Genomic DNA, 22,911 nt, shown 5'->3' with positions numbered 1-22,911 from the left:
TCAGCACAGAACAATTGCAAGCAATGCAGAATGATGGAGGCAGCATTAATCATAAAAACCCTCCAGAGAAATAAAACCTTGTTACAGACAGATTCTGTACTGTGGGAGACATCTGTGAGAGGAAAACTATAAATTGAAATTGTAACAATGAGAACTGACTACAGCATGAGTAAGAACTTCAGAAATAAGAGAATCAAAGTAAGGATGAATTCTGACCATGTTCCTGAGGGACAGGCAGATGTCATGGAAAAAGGAAAAATGCAAGGAAAATCTAAGACTGGGTTCAAGGATGACTCTTGGGGCTTGATTATCCTGACATTTGCTTAACATAAGGCCCCTACATTTCCAGCCACAGGAGCAAAGCTAAGGGCGAGCAGCAAAAGCACAGCCAGAGATGTGGGAGAAAAAGAACATAACCCAATGAATGATGACTCAGTCATATCATGAGAACCTTCCTGACTCCAATTAACAGATTATTCACATTTCTTCTCAAATGATCCCTTTTACTAAATTCTTCAGCTGCTCAGTTATTTCACAGTAGTAAGGAGAGCAAGTGAGACCAACTGAATAAGGGACCCTATGTAGTTCAGAACAACAATCATACTTGATATATTTACTCTCTTCCCTTGGGATCTAGGTCCCCTGTCACTTTCCTGTCTCTCTGACTTCATCTTCCCGACTCTTCATGTCAACGTGCGGCTGCTCTTTTCCCTTCTGCTAGAAAGCTCATGCTTACATAACACCCTCGGTGCCCTCGTCACATCAGCCTTCTTCGCGGGGGAGCGCCACAGGTTTGGAAGGGCGTTTGTTCCCGAAGGATCCCTTCACACTCGCCTGCCGCTAGCTCTGGTTAGGAGGGGGCAGGATCTCCCGCTGTCGCTTTCCTGCTCTCTCCCTGGAGCAGATCTCGCCCACGCCTTTCGATGGCCGGGGAATCAAGGCTCCCTATTTATAGCTTCTGCGCCCTGGCAGGTGTGCAGCCCCCCGCTTCCCCGCTCAGCCACAGCCGGGGCGCACCCCCAGCCCGGCCCGCCCCAGGCTGCGGAGCGCGCGGGGGCTCGGAGCCCGGGGCCCGAGAGCAGCGCCGGGCGGGCAGGAGCCGGGAGGGGGGGTCACATGAGCAGCCTCGCCTCACCTTGCTGCGCTAGGCGCGGGCTGCGCGCTCTCCGCATCCCGCTCGCTCCCATCCTGGCGGCGGGGAGAGCGGCCCCCGCCATCCCGCAGGCAGCCGGGGGGAGGGGAGGACGCGAGCGGAGCCGGGCAGCGGGGAGAGCCGGGCAGGCGCCGCCTCCCAGGGCAGGATGCCGCAGCTGCTGCCCGTGGCTGGCACCGGGTGCGCGGACGGAGGCGGCGGATGAGGCAGCTGCTCACGCCCCCCACCGGCAGGTGCAGGTAAGTGGGGAGGGGAAAAGGGCCGCAGCCTGTCCTTGAGATGGAGCCGGCAACCGCGGCTAATCCGAGCCGCCTCCTGGCGATATGGCATGCGGGCTGCTAGCGGTGTGCACGCACTGCTCTGTATCGCTACGGACCGCACACAGAGCATAGTATAGTTATATACTGTGCACACACACACACTGCATAGTATAGTTATATACTGTGCACACACACTGCATAGTATAGTTATATACTGTGCACACACACACACACTGCATAGTATAGTTATATACTGTGCACACACACTGCATAGTATAGTTATATACTGTGCACACACACACACACTGCATAGTATAGTTATATACTGTGCACACACACTGCATAGTATAGTTATATACTGTGCACACACACACACACTGCATAGTATAGTTATATACTGTGCACACACACTGCATAGTATAGTTATATACTGTGCACAGACACACTGCATAGTATAGTTATATACTGTGCACACACACTGCATAGTATAGTTATATACTGTGCACAGACACACACACTGCATAGTATAGTTATATACTGTGCACAGACACACACTGCATAGTATAGTTATATACTGTGCACAGACACACACACTGCATAGTATAGTTATATACTGTGCACACACACACACACTGCATAGTATAGTTATATACTGCATGCACATTCTATATACTTTGCAAACACTAGATCTAGATGCGAATGCCATATGTCTCTGAATGCTCTCTGGAGTGAGTGTATGGATGTCTCTGCCTGCCTGTGCCTGTATTTTCTCCCTCTCCACTCTACTATCCCCGGCTGTAACTTCTTCCGCATGCTCCCTCTTCTGTTTTGGAATCACTAACTCTCAGTTGTACTGGCAACAAGCTGCCTCTTTGAATTGCCTGACTTTTCTGTTCCCTGAAAGGAAAATAGGTCAAGTCTTTTTAACAAAAGACAAAAAAGGAGAACTCAGGATTCAGCCTGGGTCTGGTGATTTTGGGTTCTTACAGGGCTCTAGAACCCTGATCCTGAGGTGGATTATTGTGCTGGTTACTGGCTTCTTTGTCTATTTTGCTGCTCTTGAAAACTTTTAATTACTTTGCAAAGCTTCATTCCCCCTCCCTGCCCTCTCCTCCCCTTCAGCTGGAGGCACTGCAAGATGTGCCAACTTCTAATGATAAGGGGAAGAATAAAAATCTCACTATTAATATTGCCTCTCTTTTAGCCTCTTTGTTCAGGCGGTGGGTCCACTTCAAGACAGGGAAACGTGCTCGTAATCAGCTATGTCTATACCCTGGTTGCTGTGCCAGGAGTGTAGCTGCTAAGCCGTGACTGGCTGGTTTCTCCCCCCATATTTAGTACTCAGCTAGCGTTTGCATATGCATGGACCAAACACACTTTCCTTGAGCAGCCTCCTGGGAAGCTATATGCTATAACCTGGAATGTGTTTAGCTTTTGACACTTCCCAAGTAATTGTGTATTTTCATGTTATTTCTGTTTTTGATAGTTGGATTTAGCACCAGTTACAAAGAGTGGGTTATTATTTGAATACGTTTTTCAGTTATGTAGCAGTACTTTAATAAGCAATTTTTACAATTCAAAGCAAGTAATCGGCAAAGTGATATGTTCTGTTTATTCATTCTTCAACAATATATTCAAATTGTTATCCAAGTACTGCTTTTGTAATTCCACAGTCCTTAGTGCTGCAGATTAATAGATGTTTAATGAGCATTTATAGTCTGATTTTTCATAAATGCCGAGCTCCTGAGCCCACTGACTTCAGTGGTAGCTGCAGGTGCTCCGCATCTCTGAAAATCAGGTATTAGTTCTTTTTTCTTTTGCAAAGAAAGAGATGAGCATAATTATTTCAACAGCAGTGCTGGGTTGATGTGATACAGAGGCTGAAATTCCACGCTGACATCCATTGTTCATCTTGACTTTACCAAGCTGTCATGTGAATTATGCCTCTGCAGTTTATGATTCTGAATGTGAGAATCAGGAAAGAGAGATGAAAAACACCAGAGGCAATCTATGCACATGAGCTGTAGAAAAGGTCATTGTGGCAGCTTGGAAAACCCAAAAGGCAGATTCTTTTGAAGGACAGTATTTCAAAAATGCTTTTCATTACTACAGTTTATTTTCAGGCTAATATTTATATTTCAGTTATACACATCCTTTTTTGTAGAAAATCTGTTTTAGTGATCAGATTTGTACCAACTCAAGAAGAACCTTGGTTTTAAAGATGAAATTAGTGTACTGATCTTAAAAGTAAAGATTTAATTTACGTTGTCTTTTTGTCATAGCTTATATACAGAGATATTTCAAAGGCACTGGTCATTTTACTTGTCCAGAGAGATGCAAAAGTGAAGCAACGACATTTGCATAGATAATTTGGCTATGCATTTTAATATTACCTGTGTCAAAAATATCCTCAAAGGGCTTTTGTGCATTCCCAGACTATATATATTCATTTATGTAAGTGAAACTGCATTTGTAGAGAAAAGAAACAAGCTAGTCTTTATAATTTTTCTCATTTGAAAGTTGTATAAACCTTATTTTATGATTGAGCTCAATTCCACCCTCAGAGTTGGGGAGCAGATTCCAAAATTTAGAATAATTCATGTAGGAGAGGGACAGCCAATGAACAGTCTCCATCAATAAGTTTTGATCAACAGATGTTTTACCATCCATTCTTGACTGCTGAACCAGAACGAGGAATGACAAAATATTCTGCAAGTCAAGACTACTCACAGTGCATACAAATAAGCATGTGTCTAAATCTTTGCAGGAACAGGGCCTAAATATGCAAGTGTATGTCTGTATGTTGGAGGAAGACGGAGGGGGGGACATGTATGTGAGAAAGCCATATCTAGAAATTTGTCCCCAGCTATACCTGTAAACTTAATGCCATTTGTATAATGCTCAGAGATCTATTGATATATTTACATGTGCAGAATCAAACCCATTCTATTTACATCTTTTTAAATAATTTAGTAATGCCCAATTTATTTAAATAGTTCAGTCTACACTGTCACAGTCAGGGCAACTGCACCTGTATTTCCCCTCCATGGTCTAGCAAGGGCACCCACTTTTAGGCTTCTGGGTCCAGCTGTCACCCCTCTTGGGCAGAGACCTACATCTCTCTCTCCTCACTGTTTTTTTTTTTTTTTTTTCCTTCAGGCTGAACAATTCCCTGCCTACACTCTTATTCTCAGTGAGCCAGACTGCCTAGCCAGGGCATCTGTGCTTTGCTTTCTCTTCAGAGGCTTCTGCATAGCATAACTGCCTGCCGTTAAAGTTAGCACACAGCCCTTTATAAGCCAACGCATGTGTTAAGGTGAAAGCATTACAGAGAAAATATTAGAAGAAACTACATGCATGCTGGAAAAGAGATCACGCCTTGCCCCCAACTCCAGCAAAGATTCTAGTAAGAGTCACTCCCTCAAACCTGTCATAGGCCATATAGCCCTCCCACCAAGTTAGTGTGGCACTGCACTTATTCCTTGCCTCAGTTTCCATTCCCAAGCCAATAACTTCACTTCAGACACTCTTGACATGTGACTCAATAATACCCTCCTTAGGACTTGTTTATTACAAAACCTCATACAAAGGGGGCCATAACAATAAGTCCCAAATAAACAAAAGGTGCTTCTGGTTTTCAAGGTTCCTTTATAGTCTGTCCTCTAAGTTCTGTTCTCAGTCTTAATGTCTCTCTTTTTGGCAGGAGACTCAGCCCCTACTCCTGGAGCTTGGGTTGCAATTTATTTCCCTTAACTGGTCCCATTTAGTCCTCAGGCTCAGAGGGTTTAGCAGCCTTCTCCTGCTGTAGTTTGCTCCCTATTAACCCAGGACCCTTCTTACTCCTTGCAGTGTCTGCAAGCATCTGCCCTACTATGAAGGAGGAGTAGCATTTATGCTGTCCCCTTCTCCCGGCTCATTTCTTATTGGCTATGTGACAGCTGGCTGCCCCACCCTCTGCAAAGTTCCAAGCCTTTAAAGATACAGTTACAGGATTCCTTCTAAAAGTTACATCTTCCTTTCTCCCTATCTTCTCAGGCTTTGTGTATCAAATCACCCCCAAACTCTTATAGGACTATGCCATGTGACAGACAGGACTGACCAGTAGGAAGTACTGCCCTTAAGGGGTATACTACCCCACCACAAACCCCACATAGGGATTTTTCTGTGGTTGCAAGTTCATAACTGCTTTAGCTCAGAACAAGCATCAACATGAATTGGATAATCTTTCCTTTATACAGTTTGTGCCTTTGATCTTCAGATTCCAATAACAGGTAACCAGTATATAATCATGCTCTCCTCAGGGTGTAGCTTCAAAAGGCTGGGGTTTTGCATAACCAGAGATGGGAATTTGCATTCACCTCTCCCTAGAGATTCCCTGGGCAAACCACTTGACACTGTTTGTCCAAAAGTCTTTTGTTGTCTGGCCCATTGTTCAGTATAGTCCTTTGAAATTCAGAACACTTCCCAGGGCTCACAGTAATATATAACCTTTGCATTTAATACAGTGTACTCTAAAGATACTTAATTCAGTCAGGTTTTTCAAGGATATTGCAGGAAATTGCCATATAAGTGTCATATACCACTAGTAGACATCTCTTTTTCCAAGTATTCTAGAGGAAAAATGGAATTGATATTTCCTAACTACAGAGGAATAGAGAAAATATTTCTCTCATACTGTGGCTTTATGTAACTGATTTAAAATACACGTTTGGATCTATGTGTCAAGTGGTTCTCAAAAAAGTTTAGTGAAAATACAGTGGCACCAATGGAACTGTATGTTTGTTTTTTTTCAATAACAAATCATGCATTTTGGGCAAAATGCTGTACTCAGATCTGTACATAATGACTTAAGAAAAGTGAATTAAATTTGTGGAGTGAAGCTGAGTTTTTAGGAATTCTTCCATAGATCCATGTATATTCCATTCTCCAGATGGAGTAATCCGTTTACAACTGGGTAAAAGCAGCAGGAGGTCAAGTAACTTGCTCAAGATCACAAACTTCACTAGTGACTGAGTTGTGGTCATAAATGCAGGTCATTTCAGTTGATGTCAGCCCACTGTTCTCTTTCCACAGTGTGAGAAAAATGCTTAAAAAACTCTGTACATTCACCTATACCCGGATCCTATATCATTGAAGTCAATGGGAGCTTTGACGTGGACTCCAAATGGGTGCAGGATCAGGCCACTAGGTAGTGAACCTGGCAGATTGTGCCATTGGCGGGAGGGAGAGCTTCTGCATAAGGAAGGTGTCAAGGGGCATGCTACAAGCCTGGAAGAGTGCAAGGAAACACTGGGAAATCAGGTCCCAAGTCTTTGGATCCCAATGCTTTTGCACAATGCTTCCTTCTTTGTGCTATTCCGTATCATAACAGCCTGGCTCACTCAAGAGAGATGCTGCCATTGACTCCGACACTATGGCTATTCACTCATTTTATCTTTCTCCAAGGGGAAGCTGTAATCATGGAGGCGGAGTGCACCTGTAAGAGAAGCATTAACTTTTGCATGGGTTTCTTCTTGGACATCCACCATTTTTTAAAGGGATCATTCCCTGGCACCCTTCCCCCTCAGAAAATCCTCAAAGCCAACTTGATGGGGCTAGGGTAAGCTCATAGAGAGCAGGAAGCATGCTACATAGCTGCTGTTCCCCCTTCCATGAATTTTTGCACATCTTTGCTCCCTGAAATGCACCACATAGGGGAATATTTGATCCTTAATTTTCAGTTGTTTTCTCTTCATAATTTATTTATAAGACAATAATAATAATGTTGTTACTTAGTAAAAATAATAAAAGTCAAGAGAATATTGATAGTGCTCTAGAAACTAATTTTTGTAACTGTCAAGTCATGTTACATGTTTTCCTTCTTATAGCATAACAAAAACAATTAAATGTTAATAAACAAACAGGGAAAAATATGTGCAGCTTAAAAATTCAGTTTTTCTGAAGCAGAACATTAGTAACGGAGATATGATGTTATAGCTATCTCATAGACAACTGTGAAGGAGTCCACTTGTCAGAGTGGTGCCGCCTGCTGGCCATCTCAGGGATTAGCTCTCTGAGCCAGCACGCTGTGTCATGGTGATGCCTCTCCCACCGCCTTCTCCGCCTGCAGACCTGTCTTAGCCCAGGAACCACTGTGTCTTTTTCATGACTTGGCCCTCCCGACCATGCTACCACCTGTGTCCTCCCCCCCCCCAATAGCAGCGGGGGAAAGTATCTCCCAGTTCTATAATCCAGCCACTTCCCCAGTGGTCAGTGGGGGAGCATGGGGACCCAGGCCCACCCACTCCTCCCAATCCCAGCCCAGGGACCTTGTAAGCTAGCAGCCTCCTGCTGCCTCTCTTTAACTTGTCTGCTAGAGCTGCCTCAATTCCCTGAGCCACTTCCCATGGCCCAAGCACCTTCTTTGCCCTCTTCTCAGGGCCTCCAGCCAGCACATCCCAGCAGCCAGCCAGGAGCTCCCTCTTGCTCTCCTGGTCCCTGCCAGTAATTGCTCTATCGAAGGTGCTACCTTCCTGCAGCCCGCTAAGAACAGTCATCTCTCCTTGGGTTCCCTGCAGCAACAGACCCTGTTCTGCTCTGCAGCTCCCTTTTATGTGAGCCTGCTGGGCCCTGATTGGTTGCCCCGTGCAGCCTTTAGCTGATTGGCTGCTTCCTGCACATCCCCTTCCTTTCACCCCATAACAACAACATTAGGTCTTTCTTTCCATGCTGATCAGGAAAGATCACTTCATCTTCACAGATCTCAGAGACTGAGGGTTGTCTATATCTAAAATTGAGGTTGACCTAGCTACATCGCTCAGGGTTGGGAAAAATTTTGTGCCCCGTGAGATGTAGTTAGGTTGACCTAGCTCCCACTGTAGATACAGGTAGGGTGATGGAAGAATTCTTCCATTAACCTAGCTACCGCCTCTCGAAGAGGTGGATTACTGACACTGATGGAAGAACTCCTTCCATCGATTGCAGGGAGTCTCTGCACTACAGTGCTGTGGCAATGGTAGGTGTGCCTCTGTAGCAGCTGTAGTCTAGACATATCCTGAGGGTCAGATCATCAGCTGGTGTAAATTGGTATAGCTCATGTAGGGCTGTTAAGATGAGGTGATCTTTCAATGGATTTTTTTTTTTTTTACTTCAATAGATCTATTCTGATTTATCCCCAGTGAGAGTCTTGCCCAGTGTTTTGGACTACTAGGCTGCTATGACTTTACATTTCTCAGTCTTTTAAGAACAGCAGCAGCTGTGGGCAAAATCAGTGGTGACTTGTACCCTATGGAAGTATGGCTTATTCTTGGATTTGAATTCAGGGAACCATACATTTCTTGAGTTATTATTGTGGCTATAATCTCCTTCTATTGATATAACATCATGTATTGAAATTATGCCTTTCCTAAAAAAATGCTTCTTGTTCCCCACATATTCCCTCCTCTATCAACAGTCATTTGGAAAAGTCCGATGAAGTGGATAAAATGCAATAAAATATCCATCTCTGTAAGAATCAGCTAAGTATTTTAAAAATACGGAGGGTACATTTCAATATTGGGAAAGAGATTTATCGCTGTTAGAAAACAAAGAAGATAAGAATTATTTTTTACTTTAAATATGTGAAAATTGGGCTAAATTTATCCCTGGTGTAACTCTGCTAGTTTAATAGGAATTACCAGAGTGGATCAGATCCCTGGTCCATCTAGTCCAGAATTTAGTCTCTGACAGTGGCCAGCACTAGATGGTTCAGGGGAAGATGCAAGAAACTCCATGGAGGCAGATGTGGTATAAGTCCACATCCTAATCCTAGTAAGCAAAAATAAAAAAAACCCACCCTATTGGCTTAAAACATGAAGCATGCGATTTTATCTCCCTTACAGTCATGTTTTTCCCCCTATGAATTAGCTATTATAACTTTTGATATTCTTGTTTTTCATAAAAATATCCAATCACTCTTTGAATCTTGCTAAGTTTCAGTGTTTTTATCTATACTGTAAATGCCCTTTTGAGTCCTTGTGCACTGGTCTCAAAGCGCAGGACTAAGAAGTCTTTTATCTTTTTGAGAACGTGTAAAGTTTATGACTTGTGAGGAATGGAGATTTTAAAAAGGTGACAGCTATTGAGAAGAACGCTAGAATAAAAGAAAAAGTGATACTGACTTGAATAAGAACATAAGAACGGCCATAATGGGTCAGACCAAAGCTCCATTTAGCCCAGTATTCTGTCTTCTGACAGTGGCCAATGCCAGGTGCCCCAAAGGAAATGAACAGAACAGGTAATCATCAAGTGATCCACCCCCTGTCACCCATTCCCAGCTTCTGGCAAACAGAGGGTAGAACACTATCCCTGCCCATCCTGGCTAATAACCATTGATGGACTTATCCTCCATGAATTTAGCTAGTTCTTTTTTGAACCCTGTTATAGTCTTGGCCTTCACAACATCCTCTGGCAAGGAGTTCCACAGGTTGACTGTGCACCGTGTGAAAAAATATTTCCTGTTGTTTGTTTTAAACCTGCTGCCTATTAATTTCATTTGTGACCCCTAGTTCTTGTGTTATGAGGAGTAAATAACACTTCCTTGTTTACTTTCTCCATACCAGTCATGATTTTATAGACCTCTATCACAGCCCCCTCCGCCCCCCCAGATAAGTGCCAGCAGTCTGGTTCCATTTTGGTTTAGATGGAGCCCATCCTTCCTGTATGGGCTCCCCCTTTCCCAAAAGTTTCCCCAGTTCCTAATAAATCTAAACCCCTCCTTCCCACACCATCGTCTCATCCATGCATTGAGACCCTGCAGTTCTGCCTGTCTAACTGGCCCTGTGCGTGGAACTGGAAGCATTTCAGAGAATGCTACCATGGAGGTCCTGGACTTCAATCTCTTACCTAGCAACCTAGATTTGGCCTCCAGGACCTCTCTCCTATCCTTCCCTATGTTATTGGTGCCTACATGTACAACAACCACCGTCTCCTCCTCAGCACTACACATAAGTCTATCTAGATGTCCAAGAGAGCCACAACCTTCACACAGGGCAGGCAAGTCACCATGTGGTTCTCCCTGTCATCACAAACCCAGGTATCTATGTTTCTAATGATCGAATCGTCCATTACTAATACCTGTCTCTTCCTACTAACTGGAGTTCCCTCCCCTGGAGAGGTATCCTCAGTGCGAGAAGATACCACATCATCATCTGGAAGGAACGTGGCAATGAGCTCAGAACAGTCTAGTACACAAAATGTATTCTTCTGCTTGATTATTCTTTATTTGAAACTGTATATTGGCCATGTTGACTGCAAGGGATGAATATGCTATGAGAGGAAATAATATTTTCAAGACCAGTAGACAAAATAAATATGTTAGAGGAAAAAACATCCATAATATCCATGTAATCATTCTATACATATTTTGAACGTTCCAAGGACAATCTAAAAGACTCTAAAATGTCTTCATTTTAGAAAATGGTTGAGAATTAAGATGTAATGATGAAGAATTATTACATTTATTAGCATGAAAATAGATATAAAATAGAATTTAGAACAGTGCCTTTAATTGATTTGATAGTAATAGAATTTCATTCATAAAAATCTAAAAAAAACCAAGGTTTTTGTCTCATTTGATGCTTACTCAATAATTAACAAATTGCTGAAGTGACTGCAAATGAGATATACTGTTTTTTCATCAATAAGATGGCAGTCAAGGTAAAATATTATTCTTTCCTATGATAAAACCAAAAATTAACATAATCCCTGATTACAACTACATGCATATTGATTAAGGAATGTTTTATGTTTTTTCTTAGTTATAAAGTTACACTATTGATAGCCTTTGGTTTCTGGTGCAGAAGGGCTCATTTGGGCAAGTGCTTTGGAGGATAGGATAAAAATTCAAAATGATCTGGACAAACTGGAGAAATGGTCTGAAGTAAATAGGATGAAATTCAATATGGACAAATGCAAAGTATTCCACTTAGGAATCAGTTGCACACATACAAAATGGGAAATGACTGCCTAAGAAGGAGTACTGTAGAGTAGGATCTGGGGATCATAGTGGATCACAAGCTAAATATGAGTCAAGGGTGTAACACTGTTGCAAAAAAAGCAAACATCATTCTGGGAGGTATTATCAGGAGTGTTGTAAGCAAGACACAAGAAGTAATTCTTCCACTCTACTCTGCGCTGATTAGGCATCAGACTGGAGTACTGTGTCCAGTTATGGGTGCCACATTTCAGGAAAGATGTGGAGAAATTGGAGAAAGTCCAGAGAAGAGCAACAAAAATAATTAAACATTTGACAACATGGCCTGTGAGGGATAATAGAAAAAACTGGGTTTGTGAGGTCTGGAGAAGAGAAGACTGAGAGGTGACATGATAACAGTTTTCAAGTGCATACAAGGAGGAGGGAGAAAAATTGTTCTTGTTAATCAATTAGGATAGGACAAGAAGCAGTTGGTTTAAATTGCAGCAAGGGCAGGTTAGGTTGGACATTAGGAAAAGCTTCCTAACTGTCAGGGTAGTTATGCACTAAAATAAATTGCCTACGGAGGTTGAGGAATCTCTGGAGTTGGAGATTTTTAAGAGCAGGTCAGAAAAACACCTGTCAGGGATGGTCTAGATCAGTAGTTCCCAAACTAGGGGCACCGCTTGTTCAGGGAAAGCCCCTGGCAGGCCAGGCCAGTTTGTTTACCTGCCGTGTTCGCACGTTCGGCCGATCGTGGCTCCCACTGGCCGTGGTTCGCCGCTCCAGGCCAATGGGGGCTGCAGGAAGGGCGACCAGCAAGTTCCTCGGCCCGTGCCGCTTCCCACAACCCCCATTGGCTAAGAACGGCAAACTGCAGCCAGTGGGAGCCATGATCGGCCGAACCTGCGAACACGGCAGGTAAACAAACTGGCCCGGCCCACCAGGGGCTTTCCCTGAACAAGCGGCGCCCCTAGTTTGGGAACCACTGGTCTAGATAATACTTAGTCCTGCCTTGAGTGCAGGGGCTTGGACTAGAACACCTCTTGAAGTCTGTTCCAGTCCTATGTTATTTAGAGCACATATTTTTAGAGCATTTATGTTAATAGCTTCATCAGTGATCTGACATAGAGGCAAACAGTGCATTATGGCCCTGATTCAGCAAAACAATTAATTTTAAGCACCAGGTACATGGCCCTGATGGGGGCCCAAGCTAGGGACTATGATGCAGTGAAGGCAGCAATCCTGAACGGCCTCAGACTTTCTGCTGAGAAATATCGGCAAAAGTTTCAGGTAGCCTGGTGGGCGGGGGCATGCGCCCCCAGGCCTTTGCCCAAAGGTTAACGGACTGGGCAACAAGGTGGTTGAGGCCCGATGCCCACATCGTGCTGCAGATAATGGATCAAGTGATCCTTGAACAGTTTGTACAGTGTCTACCCGATAGGTTGCGGGTTTGGGTGAGGTGACATCAGCCGGCCACCCCAGAAGCCGCCGTGCAAAGAACGGAAGAATATGCAGAGGAAGACTTCCTGCTGAGGGAGCATCGGGCCCTGCGGGTCACAGGGCGGGGAAGGAAAACCCGTGAGCACCCTGGGGTGAAGCCGGTAGACAAGCAGTGGGAGAAGCCCCAGGGGACCCCTAGCCGCTCGGGGCAGCTCATATGCTGGTGGTGTGGACAGCTGGGACATAAGAGCTGGGACTGCCCGGTGATGGAATGTGGGGCAGCTGAATTTTGTGGTTGGACTAAGATTAGGGGGTAGAAAAAGAGCCGTGGGCTGGCCACCATCCCAGTGCAGGTTGGAAAAAGACCCCAGAGGGGTCTAGTGGATATGGCCTCCGCTTGCTCCCTTATACAGCGGCACTTAGTGAAGCCGCATTGGCTTATCCCTGGAGAAAGGATGCTCGTGGTATGCATCCATGGGGATAAGGCCCAGGTACCCCTGGAGGTGCAGGGGAGGTTTGCCTGGAAGAAGGTGGAGGTAATAGGGGGGTTGGCCTACCCCGTGGCCCTGGGGGTGGACTGGAACCCTTCCCCAAAGGGGAGAGGGGGCCCGAGGAGGAGACCCCCAAAACAGGAAAGAGAGAGATCCCTGGAGACAGGGGACGAGGCCCGTACTGCAGTGGGCCCTGGGAGGGCGGAGTTCCCACAACCTCCAGGAGAAGAAATTGAGACAACATAGCCAAGGTGGGGATCCTACCAGAGTGATCAAGGAGGGGGTGGAGCTTCCCGGGCAGGACCCATCAGGGGAGGGGATCCCGCAGACTGAGATGGAGAAGAGGGTACAGAAAGATCGGAGGGGGGAAACCCAAAAGGGGGAGACCCAAACTCCAGGGAGTGGAGGGCCTGATCCTGAGATCGGGGCCAGATTCGGGGTAGGGGGCTCTGACCTGTCTCCCCCACCAGAGAACAAAGGGGAGCGTCTGGGGCGGCTAGCCCAACCATGCAACTGGTGTGAAGACCTCTGGGTGAGTGTAGACCTGTGGGGTGCCCCGCCCCCTACCCAGTGTGCCTTTTGAGGATGGGGCATGCCGAAACCCCACGAGACAGAGACCAGGGATCACCCCGCTGGGCAGGGGGACGATCCCCAGAGTAAACCCTCCAGCCGAGGGAAGCGGGGCTGAGGAAGACCAGTCCTGGCATCAGCTTAAGGGGGGAGGTGTGTAGCAGGGTGCTGCTGCAAAAGCACCTAATTTGCCCCTGCTCAGCCAGCTCCAATCAAGAGAAATAGACTGGGGCTGGTGTAACAGGCATGATGCCTGGCCTGGGGATTGCCTCCACCTGCGGGCCTGACAAGCCAGCAGCTGTAAGGGCTGGGAGCCAGTATGAAGGGGGCTGCCAGGAGAACGGGCAATCTTCTGGCTGTGGGCTGAGGGGTGGTCTTTTCATGCAAAGCTTCACCTGAGGCTGGAAGAACCTACATTTTCCCTGCCCCTCTTTTCTCTCCCTGTCCTCCCATCCCCAGCCATGTGTGATCCAAGATGTATTCCAAGAGTGGAAAAAACCATTTAAAGAGGCAGTCACTAATTTATTGTGGCACATGTTCCTGCATACATGCAAAGAAGGGATTTTTAGTATAAGATGAGTAATGCCTGAAAATTCAGAGAACCAGGTGGCACAAGCATCTCTCTGTCTGTCTGGCCCTAGAATTAGAGCCTTTTCAGAGGCAACCTAGATGTTAAATCTATTGCATGACTTCAGAGTTTATTGGAACAAGCTTCTTGCAACATCAGAAATTCTAAGTAGAACAAACCAACCTGAAGCATCACACATGGTAAGAAGATGACAATGGACATATTCAGGACATGCTTTAAGGATGTCACAAGCAAGACTTCCACATCAAGTGACAATTTGGACACCACCTGGGAAGAGAAAAAGACAGTGACCTGGAGAATTATAGAGATTGAAGCCAAATTTATCACCATGACACTCAGAAATCTGAACAGACCAGCACAAGACTAAAATAAATTATGGAAATTGGTGGACAGCCTATGCACCCAAGGGTGTAGGAGGATAAAAAATGACGAAAGATGACTTGTGACAGTATTAAATCTGGTACTATTAGTCCAGCATCCTGCTGCCGCTGGGGGGAGAAAAACGGGGAGGGGTGAATGTGGGGTGTTGCAAAGATACGTCTGTGGAGGTTCTGTTCTGCTGCATCCTACTGCAGCATCCAATTTATGTTGGCCTGGATTTTGTTCCAGTCCTAGGTAATGATACAGGAGAACTCAAAGCCTTCTACTATTTCAGGAACATTTTGAGTCTTCACTACTTGTGGGCAATGCTCCTTCTAATTTTTTTCGTCCATGTGCAGAATGAATTTTGTTATGTGCAGCACAAATATCGAGGTAATGTGCAGATGTGTGCCACCACTACAAAAAAATCCTAGATATACTATATATTTTTAAAAAGTTCTTAGGTATGGAGGAAGAAAGAATATTAAAACAAGGGATAATTAACAAGGTGCACTGCTTAATAGGAAATCAAATAAAAATAAAATTAACACTGCCCTTGGAGTACATGTATTTTATCATCCTTTCTAACAACCCAAGCTCGTAAACAGACCAAAATGTGGCTTACTGAAAATAGCTATATAAATAAAACAAAGTCATGGTTGTTAAGTGAAAGCATTAAAAAAAAAATGCACCAGAGGCCCAATTTAATAACCTACTCCCACCATAGACCATTAAATCTTCAGGGAAAGCTGCTCTCAAAAAATGAAGCATCTGCCAAAACACTAGCATGCTACGGACTTTTACAGTTCACAAAACTATCCCTCTTGCATGTATATTATCTGCACACAGCTCAGCTTTAAGATGCTAAACAAATGTATGAGTCAACTGGAAATAGTCATAAGCTCATCGCAAATATTAATACAATATTTTCTGATACTGGAAAGGAGAGTAAAAGGCATTCACTCAGACTTATACAAGTTCTATAGGATGTCAACTCTTAATTTGATTAATGTTGCTCACACATAAAACAGTAAAAATAAGTAATAAAGCAACACAGCAAGCAAAACCACAAACAAACAAGTGAAAACATTGAAAATAAGAAGGGAAGTAAGACATCAAGTGGTTGGTTATGGGCATTTTAAATGAGTGCTTAGGACCCAGGCTGTGCAATTGCAACACAGCCCTGTAGAAACAGGCAAAGTTAAAATTCTCCTGGTTTCACATTGTATGTGTCACTAACTCAAAAACTCAGAGTAGGCTCATTAAGTTTTTACAAGTCCCTTAAGTAAACAGAGCACAGTAACACATGGCTTCCGAGTTTGCAGACAAATCCCTGCTTCAAAGAGCTTGCAAATAATCTCTTCATCCTACAAAACACTTAGCACCAAACATAGTGCTTGCTACCTATGAGTCAAAGGGAGTACTCTGAAGAGCCAGAACTGTACCAGATAGCAAGGATCTGGCCTTAATGGTTTCCAATACCTCTCCGCAAACAATCCAGACAAGTGATTTCCATTAAGTTTTAGAATTGATTTGGGGAGAGGGCTGGACAAGAGTTTGGCCCTAACTCCTGCACAATAAAGTGCTAGAAGCCCTTGGAACCATTTGAAAGCTGTGCTGTGCCCCTGGTGAACACCACTGAAGATCAAGTACTCCCATTAGCACTGGGAGATGTAGTTTGTCTGGGAGACACCCGCCATCCCCTAAACGACCAGGTAGTATCAATGGCTGGGAGGGACCCTCCTAACCTTGAAGTGGTCTGTGGCAAAAAACCCAAAACAACAGAACCACACAACTACAACACCAGCTTCTTCCACCTTCAGCTGCTAAAATCCTCTACCCCTTCTTCCTTGAAGATCTAGCCCCAATAATCCATGTGTTTGTCACCTTCAGACTTGATTACTATCACTGTACTTGGGGCTAAACGTTTGAGCAACAGAGACACCAGCTTGTACAAAATATAACTGCCAGCCACTGTGAGCTTTCTACCTTGTTCTCCATTGGCTCCCAGATGCCTCTCTCCCCAGCCACCGCAGCCCAGCGAGGGCTGGGAAAGAAGAGGCACATCACTCCCCGGCAGCCCTAGCCCAGACAGGGCTGGGAGAGAGGAGGCTTGTATCTGCCCAGCTGCGGTGACTTAGCCATGGCCAGGAGAGGGGGCCAGCTGAGCTCCCCGGCCACTGCAGCCCTTCAAGCCCCAAACTCCCCCCCCCCAGCCCTCACCCCACTGCCCCCCACACTACCACCTATTCCCCGCACACCACCAGCTTACATGTGCATCCTTCTCTCCAGGGTCCAGTCACCTAATTAGTGGAGCCACATTTGCGCAGCTCCACTAATTAGATGCGCGGCCCTTGTTGCCCTCTTGAGCAGCTGCCCAGGCACGCACCTTAGAGGGAATGCAGCTTGTGGGTGCACCAAAGCAATAATTGTCTTGCAAACATCCATGATGACAGCACTGATCGTTGACTTGCCAACACTAAACTGATTAGCCACTAACGTGAGCAACCCACTTCTGGACTGGTATAACTTCCCTCATTTCTATGTTCTGGCTCTGAAGGGCTGAGGCAAATTCCTCAGGTGGAAGTTCTGGGCCTGCTGCTGGTCATCCACGTCTGCAGATGATGTAGATCCACCACTCCTCTAAACCAGCGGTCAGCATATAGGGAATGCACAGCTATTAAAACACACATCAGCTGCCTCCACTCCGCCATGTCTGGAGCCTGCATGATCTCCTTAGCAAGGCATGTTGCTGTCTTCTCAGGGTGACAAGCCCTGCCAAAATGTCCTCTACCATGTCTTAGGCCCTGTATCTCCACTCTGTTTCTGAAATAGGAGTTGCACTGATGTCAACTGTTCGATCAGGTCATCACTCAAAACAGGATCTATGTCTTGACACTGGTTGGAACAGAGGCTGCAGACAGAAATCTTTAATGTGCCAAGCTGGAGGCGGTTTACTTACTAATTGGTGAGCTAAGACAGCTTCCACACAAGTGCCCAAGAAGGACAGACAAGTTCTCTTATAATATACTATGAAATAATTTATAGAGTGGTGCACCTTAGAGCTGCACTAAGAACCATGGGATGTGACCCCAGAAGTCCTAGTGCCTCAAAATGAATCGAGTCCACCATGGACTCCGTTGAGTGGATACCCTTGAGCTTTGCAGTGTGGATGCTCAAACTCATGTGCCAATCACCCATGTTAACTCTAGAGTGAAGATATTAACCATGCCTTGGCACACTACTACCCTAGAGGTTGTGTGGGAAAGTGGTATAGAGATGGCTATGCTGGCTCTATGCCTTCGGGGAAGGCCCTCTGGTGAACATGGAACTGCTATGTAATAATCTAGGAATACTGATCTGTGATAATTGTGTCAATATTGTATGAGACCTGGTCTGTGAGATGGTCACTGTTTAGCTATACTAGGTTATTGGGTTTCCTCTATGAATGGGTTGATCTGTTGGGTGTTGAAAAAGCAAGCACGAAAGCAACACAATAGCTCTAGGTAAGCAGCCTCCCAACAAACTCTTGGGGAGCAATTACAAGACAATGGCTGAGCTATTAGCGGTAAAGATACTATTTCCAAGTTTCAGCCCAAAGTTGCACAGAAGGTTTGCCAAGGCTGGGAACCTAGAGATCAAGGGGACAGTAAGTTGTTAAAAAGAGTCTCTGGACAGAGAGGGCGGGGAAGTTGCCAGAGAGCTATTCCTGGGGAGAACAACTGGCCTGGGACACAGACAGCTCCTGTGGGAATATGTGAGGTAGTTGGGTCCGTCCCATATTTCCAGGGGATGGTAAGCATTAATGGAAGCTAGATATGGGACTACATCTTTCCATGAATTTGTACAGGACCTAGTACATTGTGGGTACTACCATCATATAAATAATAATAACATTGAAGGATTCTGTGAGCCTTAATATAAGAATAAATGAAGCAAGATTATAAAAAAACAAGACAATTTATATTAACTTTCAGTGAGGAAACAACACAAATCCTAAGATATGCAGTCGTAACACAAGGGCACACAAAAATCCACACAAAACTGGAGTGAAACCAAGAGTTTTTAGCCTCATCCCAAAGATGTACATCAGTGAATAACCTACGACAGAGTTTTTCAGATGTGCAGAACATCAGTAGGAAAGAACCCTCTTAAGACTTTATGTCAGGATGCTCAGCTGTTCCATATTGCTGCCAGTCTCAGCTTTTTAGGCTCCTATACAATTCTCATTGAAGTCGATGGAAAGTCGATGGAATAGGCCTTTAGATGGGATAATATAGAGAGGCGGCAGCTCAAAAAAGGCTGCACAACTTTTGTGGATAAGAGCTGCCTTCTAAGTGGTTTTAAATGTTTGTACCTTTGTCACAGTAGGTGAAAAGTAGCTGATACCCATGTTCACCGACAGAATTAGTGCTGAGCTGTTCACGTCTCATACAGTGTAACTTTCTAGATATGCAGGGCTTAGGCAAAGTAATTAGAGATACCTAAACACAAGATCAAGAAGTCTGAACATAGTCCTAAATGTACAACAAAATTCCATGTACTGCAGTTAATATTTAATAGTTTTCACTGGACTGGAAAACAAAGCATGAGAAGCAAGAACAAAATTAACAAAATGTGAATATGATAGTGGGTAGGAAGTAGCAGATATTATCACTTGAATCACACAAGATATGCTGTATGCTGTATTCATTCAAGTTATTACAATTCATTGGCAGGAAATAAACTTTTAATTAGACCAACAGCTTCAAAGAAGACTCAGAATGCTTTTTATCCTTCCATGCACAGGTTGAGATTCTCTCTCTCTCTCCCTCTCTCTCTTTAATAAACAAAAATATAGTAACTGCAAGGTTATATGAATCCTTTGAATAATTCAAGTCATGAAATAGCTTTAAAACTCCAGGCTCAAATTGTTGCAAATTCCTATTGAAATCAATGGGAATTTTGTCTGAATAAGGAGTGCAGGATCAAGGCTTCAGTAAAGTAGTACTGAGGAAATGTGTATGTCTAAACATTTCTTTCCAAGATGCTTCTGGCAATGAATTTTGCGGGGGGTTATTACAGTTTATGGGTGGTTAATGCACCTGATGCAAGCAGTAATCTCCCAGAAATGCACAGCCTTCAGTTTTGCTCAAGTGCTCACAACCTGGATTACAATTGATTTAACCATTCTCTGTGGGATTATTAGGATTTTGCCTCATTGTTTCATTTACTACTAATAAAGGTATTTTTTCATAATGGTTAATACCAGGAAACAATTTAGTATGTGATAATACTCTTACGGGTTTTGTTGATCTTTCTTTCTTTTCCAATATAATGGGAGTAGTCATTGTGAATAATAAACACAAAGAATGAGCTTCTCTTTGATGGTTGTGGTGAGGGATGTTTGGTTTTTGCAGTCATCATGAAAAGGAGTACAATAGATTGTGCTCTAGAGTAAGGGAGTGAGAAGGCAAGGTGGTGCTTCCTCCTACCTCAAGAAGCTGAGAGACTCCAGGAAGCTGGAGAGGAAATTGTGGGCTTTGTGGTTGGTTGTTGAGAGGACTGCAAGGAGATTTTGGAGGGGGTTGAACTGTATATTTTGACAAGGTATTTTATGTTTGTGTGGAGCCCAGGAGATCACAGTGTATAGGTGACCTTGACAACCTTACCTTGCTGGTCTCTAGTAGGCCTTTTGATGGCTACCATTAACGGTTGAGCAGTTCTGTCCCCCAACTAGCCCTACATCTGCCCATGTCCCATCCAAGCAATTAATTATGCACTCCCCAGCCACATATCAATTTTGGTTCCCCAGCCCCACTTCTGCTCCCTGTCCTCTGATTCTCCTGCCTCTCCAGGGGTTCTTCATTCTCCTCTCCCCGGTAGGGGAGGGGCAGAAAAGGACATCTCTGTAGCTACCTCCAGGGTGGAAGCTCCAGAGGTTCTTCACTCCCTTGCTCCATCTTCCTCTTCCCAGACTTGGTGTTGCAGGGATGGAGAGGGGAGGGATGAGCAGAGGGCAGATATTTTTTCACAGGAAGGAAGGAGGGAACAGAGGCACTCCGAACTGCTGGACTCTTTTTGCTTCCTCTTTCCCCTTCTCCTCCTGTGAGAATGGTGTTGTCTGCTCACTCTCCTCCTTCTTCTACTTAAAACCTCCTCTGGGCTCCTGAGGGCTGGGGACAATCTCTGCCTGCCTCCTTCAGCAGCTCTCATTGGCTGCTGTTCCTAGGAAGTTGAGCAAGTGGGAAGTTAGCCAGGGAAAAGGATTTTTACCTGGGCAGGACTAGAAATCACGTGAGGGCTGGAACTTCTTGTGGCATTCCAACACTGGCTCCAAAATCATGTTTCAGACAGAATATACATGTCTTGATTATGAAAACCATTACACTGTGGAATAGTCTCCAAAAGGAAGTGGTGGAAGGCCCAACCCTGAAGACATTTTAAACAATGCTGGTCAAAAGTACTTGAAATTCTAGGGTACCTTGCTTTGGCAAGTGATAGTTTAAATACCCTAATCTGTCTTTTTCATCTTTAATTTCTGTGATTCTATATTCTTTAAGTCACAACACTCTGACATGTTATTTAAATAAGTGGATTTTCTTTTATAATTCTAAATGTTAGTAGGCTGTATTTATAAAATACGTAATTCTCTAACATGGGGATTCTAGAGTGAGGGGGAAATTCTAATTCTCTCTCTTTGTAGAATACTAGAATTTGCATTTGGTCAATAGTACACTTGCAAGCAGCAAGGGTTTTTTTAGAGCTGAATTCTTGACAAATTAGTTATCGAAAAAGTTTCAAAATGTTAATGGAAAAATAGAAGAACTAGAACTAGAAGAGTTGTAGCTGCTCTTTGTGATGCAAGGGAAGGAATACAGAAAATAAAGAAAAAAAACGAGGAGTCCTTGTGGCACCTTAGAGACTAACAAATTTATTTAGGCATAAGCTTTCGTGATGCATCTGATGAAGTGGGTTCTAGCCCACGAAAGCGTATGCCCAAATAAATTTGTTAGTCTCTAAGGTGCCACAAGGACTCCTCGTTCTTTTTGCTGACACAGACTAACACAGCTACCACTCTGAAAATAAAGAGGCACATGGGGGATGTGTAATTAAAAAGTGAAAGCAGAGAAATGGAATGTGGAGGAGAGCAAAGGCGTTTGAGTTTCGTTCAGCTACCTATCTATCCAGTTACCTATCAGTGGTTAATGGTAGCTGAAAAAGGCTCAGAGAGATACTCTTATCTCTCAACCTGCCATCTGATGTAGTGGAAGTGAGATTTCCCCTGCATACATAAATTAAATGAAGACCCTGGGAACCTATTCACACTATCTTAGATTTCCTTTCATGCCCATAGCCATAATAGCTAAGTAGTGATCACCTCTCTGTGATCTCATTCTTAACACAGCACTTTTCCACTGGATGTGATGTAAGCTACTAGTCATAACTGAAAAATAAAGTGCTCTAGCAGCTTCAGAACCCCAAATCGAAGATAAATGTAAAGCTTAGCAATATGGGATGCAGCAGTTTTAATAAATTCACTTCTACCAGGTACAGGGAAACCTGTAGATGTCCAGTATAGGAGAAAAGTCAAAACCAATTACAGCGAATAGGAGAGCTGAAAAGGAAATAGATAGGATAAATGACACCTAACAGCTTCACTTATTGGTGATGCTGTTTTGGGGTTGGGTGTGGCTGCTTTAACAGGACCTGTTCCACAGCCCATCAAAATCAGTGGAAAACCTCCCATTGGCTCCACATGGGCTTTGGATCAGGCCTAAAATGGAGCCCAAGAAACTTTTCCACATGTTCTCTTGAGCCAGGGTGCTGGAACAATATTTATAGTGGAAGTGCTGAGAGCCATTTAACCAAACTGTAAACCCTGTAGATCAGTGGTGGGCAACCTGCGGCCCTCAGGTTGTACGCAGCCCGTCAGGGTAATCCGTTGGTGGGCCACAAGACAGTTTGTTTACATTGACCGTCTGGAGGCATGACCGCCTGCAGCTCATGGCCCGCTAGCTGATTCCCTGATGGGCTGCGTGCAGCCCGTGGGCCGCAGGTTCTCACCACTGCTGTACATGATGGAAACTACTTCAAGCCAGGGGGTGCGGCAGCACCCCGAACACCCCTTCTTC

The 22,911-nt window shown here is 44.5% G+C and overlaps 1 protein-coding gene across 1 annotated transcript in view; it reads left to right on the top strand.

Moving 5' to 3' along the window:
• Nucleotides 1-1,242: 1,242 nt before the first annotated feature.
• TRMT9B (tRNA methyltransferase 9B (putative)) overlaps nt 1,243-22,911 on the top strand; it is a 41,044-nt gene continuing 19,375 nt past the window's right edge. Inside the window, exon 1 of the mRNA XM_048848191.2 lies at nt 1,243-1,392. Within this exon, the coding sequence (XP_048704148.1) occupies nt 1,355-1,392 (38 nt within the window). The 5' untranslated portion in view covers nt 1,243-1,354. The remainder of the gene's footprint in view (nt 1,393-22,911) is intronic.

Source organism: Caretta caretta, chromosome 4 (assembly GCF_965140235.1).
Source record: "Caretta caretta isolate rCarCar2 chromosome 4, rCarCar1.hap1, whole genome shotgun sequence".
Lineage (NCBI taxonomy): Eukaryota > Metazoa > Chordata > Testudines > Cheloniidae > Caretta > Caretta caretta.
Note: the sequence above shows the minus strand (reverse complement) of the source record. Positions and strands in the feature narration are given on the sequence as shown.